At 54.2% G+C, this 6,000-nt stretch overlaps 1 protein-coding gene across 1 annotated transcript in view; it reads right to left on the minus strand.

Annotated features, from left to right (window-relative positions):
* Nucleotides 1-4,596, minus strand: part of CASQ2 (calsequestrin 2) — a 69,602-nt gene extending 65,006 nt beyond the window's left edge. The window contains exon 1 of the mRNA XM_062192030.1: nt 4,218-4,596. Within this exon, the coding sequence (XP_062048014.1) occupies nt 4,218-4,451 (234 nt within the window). The 5' untranslated portion in view covers nt 4,452-4,596. The remainder of the gene's footprint in view (nt 1-4,217) is intronic.
* Between the last annotated feature and the right edge of the window lie 1,404 nt (nt 4,597-6,000).

Consider the following 6,000-nt stretch of genomic DNA (forward strand, 5'->3'; position numbering starts at 1 on the left):
TGCCGGCGCCACAGGCGGAGGTTTAACCTACCTCGCCACAGCGCCGACCCCAGGGGCTGTTTTTGAGTCTTTTCATTGACACAGCTGGAGCAGCAGACAACATACATACAGCTGACCACAGTGCCTTTGGTTTTCTATCAGAATGAGCCAGCCCTTGAGGGATAAGACTTTTTTTTTTTTTTTTTTTTTTTTTTTTTTTTTTTTTACAGGCAGAGTTAGACAGTGAGAGAGAGAGAGAGAGAGAAAGGTCTTCCCACAAATGGCTGCTACGGCCGTCGTGCTGCACTGATCCAAAGCCAAGAGCCAGGTGCTTCCTCCTGGTCTCCCATGCGGGTGCAGGGCCCAAGCACTTGGGCCATCCTCCACTGCCTTCCCGGGCCACAGCAGAGAGCTGGACTGGAAGAGGAGTAACCGGGACAGAATCCAGCACCCAGATCGGGACTAGAACCCAGTGTGCTGGCGCCGCAGGTGGAGGATTAGCCTAGTGAGCTGCGGCGCCAACCAGGTAAGGACTTTTAACTCCAAAGCTTGATCCCCTAAATATTCCTCGGGTATTTCAATCTGGGGGTGGCAACCCATGGCTTGGGAGTGACATCATTTAATAGATTGGGATCAATCATTCATAAGTAAAACAGTGAACAGAATAAAAATTAGAAAAGTTTTTCTTTTGGGGCCAGTGCTGTGGCATAGCGGGTAAAGCCACCGCCTGCTGTGCCAGCATCCCATATGGGTGCCGGTTCGAGACCTGGCTGTTCCACTTTCGATCCAGCTCTCTGCTATGGCCTGGGAAAGAAGTACAAGATGGCCCAAGTCCTTGAGCCCCTGCACCCACGTGAGAGACCCAGAAGAAACTCCTGGCTCCTGGCTTCAGATCAGTGCAGCTCCAGCCATTGCAGCCATCTGGGGATTGAACCAGTGGATGGAAGACCTCTCTCTCTCTCTCTCTGCCTCTCCTATCTATGTGTAATTCTGACTTTCAAGCAAAATAAATAAATCTTTAAAAAAAAGAAAAGTTTTTCTTTTAAATCCAAGTATTTGGGGCTGGCACTGTGGCATAGCAGGTAAAGCTGCAACCTGCTGTGCCAGCATCCTAGTGGGCGCCAGTTTGAGTCCCAGCTGCTCCACTTCTGATCCAGCTCTCAGCTGTAGCCTGAGAAGACAATGGAAGATGGCCTAAGTCCTTGGGCCCCTGCACCCATGTGGGAGACCCGGAGGAAGCTCCTGGGCTCTGGCTTCGGATTGGCTCAGCTTTGGCTATTGCGGTTTATTGGGGAGTGAACCAGCAGATGGAAGATCTCTCTCTCTCACTCTCTCTGCCTCTGCTTCTCTCGCTGTGTAACTCTGACTTTCAAATAAATAAGTAAATCTTTAAAAACGAAATACAAGTATTTGCCATGCAATAATAATAAAATACAAGTATTTTCCATGTGTGTCCATGTTTCCTGGGACACGCAGGTGCTGAAGATAGTGGGAGCCCCTCCCTAAGCTGAGGAGGGGCCCCGCCTCCATAGCAGCTGTCAGCCTCAGGGGTGTGCGCTGGGGTGCCTCCCCGTCTCCCTCCACTCACCACAGCCCTGGGACCGGCAGAATATTCTTCTTAGTGTAAGTTTGGGGTCCAAGGGAGTAAGAGGATAAAAAAGTTGTTTGGCCTGTGAAGAAAGCTTAAAGGCTCACCTCTGCTCACTTGCCTGCTCGCTCTCTTTGTAATTTCTTTATTTGGAAGTCAAGAGTCTGGAGCTGACAGGTATCTCCACAAAGAGCCAGCCCTCTCCATGTTCACAGAGGAGCCCAGGCCTGTTCCTGGACCCTGCCCGGGCTGTGCCTCAGGGCTGCATGCTCCTCAGCCTGCTGGGGACCCGGAGACCCTAAGCTGCCTGCCCCTGCATCAGGTGTGTGGCCCTGGGTAACTGGGCCGCACTGTGCCTCTGTTTCCTCATTTATAACATGCAGGTCATAAGCGCGCCTGCTCCACAGCCCGTCTGCAGAGCTTAACCCAGCACACACATGCCCAGTGCTCACTGTGGTCCCTGCACATAGTGGGCATTCTGTGCGTGCTAATCACTGTTACAGAATCACCATCCGCCTGGGTGGCGGTCACTAGTTTTTCCATATTTATAGATAAGAAAAACGAGGCGCCCAGAAAGTAACCTGCCCCGTGTCATGTGTCATGTGGCTAGCAGAGGCCCAGCCACAACCCAAATCCAGATCTCCTATCCCTAAAGATGACTCTTTGAGCTGGAGGAGGCAGCAGCAGTGGACCAAGTCCCGAGCTGTCACTCAGCAGCCTCCGCTGGGCCCAGGCCCTCACGCCCAAAGGGGCAGCGTGGGACCAAAGGTGTCTGGGGGGGGTCCCCTCCTCATGGTAGTTCCCAACGTAGTCTTCAGGGAGTTTATACCTGGGACACACACACACACACACGGACTTCAAAACACTTGTGGAAAAAAATTAAAAGGTAAGTTTGTTTTGATTCAAAAACATTTTGAAATCCATGCATATGAGAGGTCTTCTAAAAATTCCTGGAAAACACATATTATAAGAACAAGATGCATAGATTTCAATGTTTATGTACCAAAGTAAACTGGTCTCTTCTTTCCATCCTTCCATGAATGCGCTGAGCGCCCTCATACATGCAATTTCATCTGATAGGGAGTCAGCAATGGGTGTCATTACTTGCACTGCCACCCAGAGGCATCCTTCTGGGTTCTGGGCTAACTGGACAGGGACAGGCGTGTAGGATAGCCGAGCCTGGCAGGTGGTGATGCAGACGGAGATGGCCGTGTGAGGGCGGACCTCAGCAGCTGAGCAGCAGCCACGCTCTGGGTCCTGCTCTTGCCCTGCTGTGACTTCCCCCTTTCTGTACTCTAGGGACCCAGTGACTGATGCTGCTTCCCCACACAGGGACCTGGCCCTCCGCAGCCAGCACCCAGCATGCAGCCTGACAAACAAATGCACAGTAGTGGTGCTATTTTGTTTTGATTTTTTTAAAGATTTACTTAATTATTCACTCCCCAAATGCCTGCCAGAGTTGAGGGTAGGCCGAGCTGAAACCAGGAGCCAGGAATTCCATCAGGATCTCACATATGGGGGGACCCCAGTATTTGGACTGTCATCTGCTGCCTCCCGGGCACATTATCAGGACTCAAACCAGGTACTCCCATGATGCATGCCAGCAACCCAAGTGCTGGCCTCACATGCTGTGCCACAGCCCCAGCCCCGGGGTTATTTTTCAGCTGCTTAGCATTTTGTCAGCCAGCGCTCTCTGAAATGACCACCACGTATAAATGCCGTGAAAATAAGTGTTTATATGACCACCAGGAGACAGGATTCTGAAGCGGGTTTTACACCATCAAAGACCTTTTGTTGTAGTTGGGATAGCCGTCCTGGCCTTTGTTACAGTCAGTTGAGGGGAGGGGGGTGGAGGGGCTCAGATCCACACGCTTGTCTCTGGGAATTCTGTGAAACTCGTTAACCCCAGTTCTCTGATGGCGCTGGTTAGCAAACTGCTTGATTCTCAGACGGCCCTTTTCAACCCGCACTGGGCTGGGCACGGGGAGGTGTCTTGGTGCCTGCCACGTTCTTGGCAGCCGCTGGCACTCCCATCGTGTAAGGGATCTCCAGCTGTCCAGGAGGAGCTGTGGGAACAGGCTCCGGGGCTCTCACGACGCAGTCGGAATGGGCCCCCCCTTGCCAGGCCACCAACAGGCCATGTAATGCAGATAAAATAAGAACTGACTTCACCTCCACCCCAAACCCTGCCCAGGCACTTTCTGGGGAGATAAACCCATGGCTGCACACATCTGCACTCCGCAATGCTGTCCAAAAGGAAATTGCCCAAGAGGAGAAATCTTTGGGGTGCAGCCCCCATCTGGCCCTGGAACAGCCGAGGTCAACCCGGCTCCTGTTCCCCCAGCATCCTGGGGAGGCCCCAGCCAGGGAGGAGCCGGGATGGGCACAGTGGATGAAGCCCACCGGTTCCCTCTGGCTTCCATTTCAGACTACAGCTCCAGCAAGGATTCCAACATTCTTTGGGGCAAAACCATGGCTGGCACAAGGGCCCCTGGGAAATCAAGAGGACCACGACGCAAACCTGCCCCACCCCGCCGCCCCGGTGGTCACACACCCCAGCCGGGCCACACCACCAACCACCGGGAAGTAAACCTCAGCAGCAGTGGATGCGCAGGCTCCGCGCTGCTCCCGCGCCCCGCACGCCCCCTACCTCGAGCACAATCTCTTTCAGCTGGAACTGCTTCTGGGCCACCTTGTCCGCGGACACCGGTGCGTGGTAGTAGAGGCACAGCACGTCGTATTTCTTCAAAATCTGCTTGAAGTTCTTCTCCGAAAGACTCACCACCCGGTCCTTCCCGTCGTACGTGGGGAAGTTGAGACCCTCTTCGGCCCTGCAAGAGGACAGCAGGTAGACCCCCACTACGAACAGGTGCGCTCTCTTCATCTGGGACAAGTTTCCCGTCTCCTTCCCCAAACGTGCTGTGTGCCCGAGGGAGCCTGGCAGATTCCTGGAGGCCTGGATGAGCCCGCTGGGCAGGACACAGGGAGGCTGACCTCTGCCCAGCTCCGCCCGGGGCCCCCACTCCTTGTATGCGTGGGCTCAGGACATCGAGGGGCGGCGCATTGGCACATGCGCACGGCCAGGCCCAGCCCCGGATACCTTACATAGCTCAGCCCAGCCCCTGTCTCATTGGGAACTCCATTTTTAGGATGCAGTTGTTTCGGGCTAAAAATAAATCATGCAATGAATAAAAAAGTTAGATATGACACTGTGGAGGGATTCGCTGATACAGCCTGTCAGCCTGGTGGAGTGGCCGGAGGCACACGACGGGGATGCGAGCCCAGAAGGTCAGAGGAGAGGAGGCGCTCAGAGACGAGGGGAGAGAAAAGTGAGAGGCGGGGCAGCTGGCTCTGTGGCTCCCATGAGCCGATGGCCAGGCCGCAGCCTGCACGTTAATGCCCTGCTGAGGGCCTCTATGGAGGCCACACAGTCTGGCCCCTCCTGGCAGGCTAGCACCCCTCCTACCCACTGCAACACCGCAGCAAAAGGGAGTGCCCCAGGGGGCGGCTCCACACTCTTCACCTGTCTTCCCTGCTCACAGACCCCGAGAGAAACCCTGTGCACGGGGTCATGCCCGTGGGGCCCTGCAACCCCTGGGAGAGGGACATGAGGACACCCTTTGCCCCCAGCCCTGCACACACAGGGCTGCAAGAGGCCCCAGGCCACCTTGTTCCTTGTTCCTTTCCTGCCTTTCCAAGCCCTGCCCACATCAGGGGAGCATTTCAAGCACGTCCCTTTTTTTTTTTTTTTTAAGATTTATTTTTATTTATTTGAAAGAGAGTTACAGAGAGAGGTAGAGACAGAGAGAGGTCTTCCTCTGGTTCACTCCCCAGATGGCCACAATGGCCGGAGCTATGCCGATCCGAAGCCAGGAGCCAGGAGCTTCTTCTGGGTTTCCCACGCGGGTGCAGGGGCCCAAGCACTTGGGCCATCTTCTACTGGTATCCCAGGCCACAGCAGAGAGCTGGATCAGAAGAGGAGCAGCCGGGACTAGAACCAGTGCCCATATGGGATGCTGGCACTTTAGGCCAGGGCTTTAACCCACTGCACCACAGTGCCAGCCCCAATGTCCTTGTTTTAAAACTAAATAAAATAGGGTGGGCACTGTGGCATAGTGGCTAAAACCACTGTCTGCAGTGCTGGCATCCAATATGGGCGCCGGTTCCAGTCCCAGCTGCTCCATTTCCGATCCAGCTCTCTGCTATGGCCTGGGAAAACAGTGGAGGATGGCCCAAGTCCTTGGGCCCCTGCACCCGTGTGGGAGACCCAGAAGAAGCTCCTAGCTCCTGGCTTCAATCTGGCCCAGCTCCTGCCATTGCGACCACTTAAGGAGTGAACCAGCAGATGGAAGATCTCTCACTCTCTCTCTCTCTCTTTCCTCTCTCTGTGTAACTCTGACTTTCAAATAAATAAATAAATCTTTAAAAAAATT

This window comes from Lepus europaeus, chromosome 5, assembly GCF_033115175.1.
Source record: "Lepus europaeus isolate LE1 chromosome 5, mLepTim1.pri, whole genome shotgun sequence".
NCBI classification, from domain to species: domain Eukaryota; kingdom Metazoa; phylum Chordata; class Mammalia; order Lagomorpha; family Leporidae; genus Lepus; species Lepus europaeus.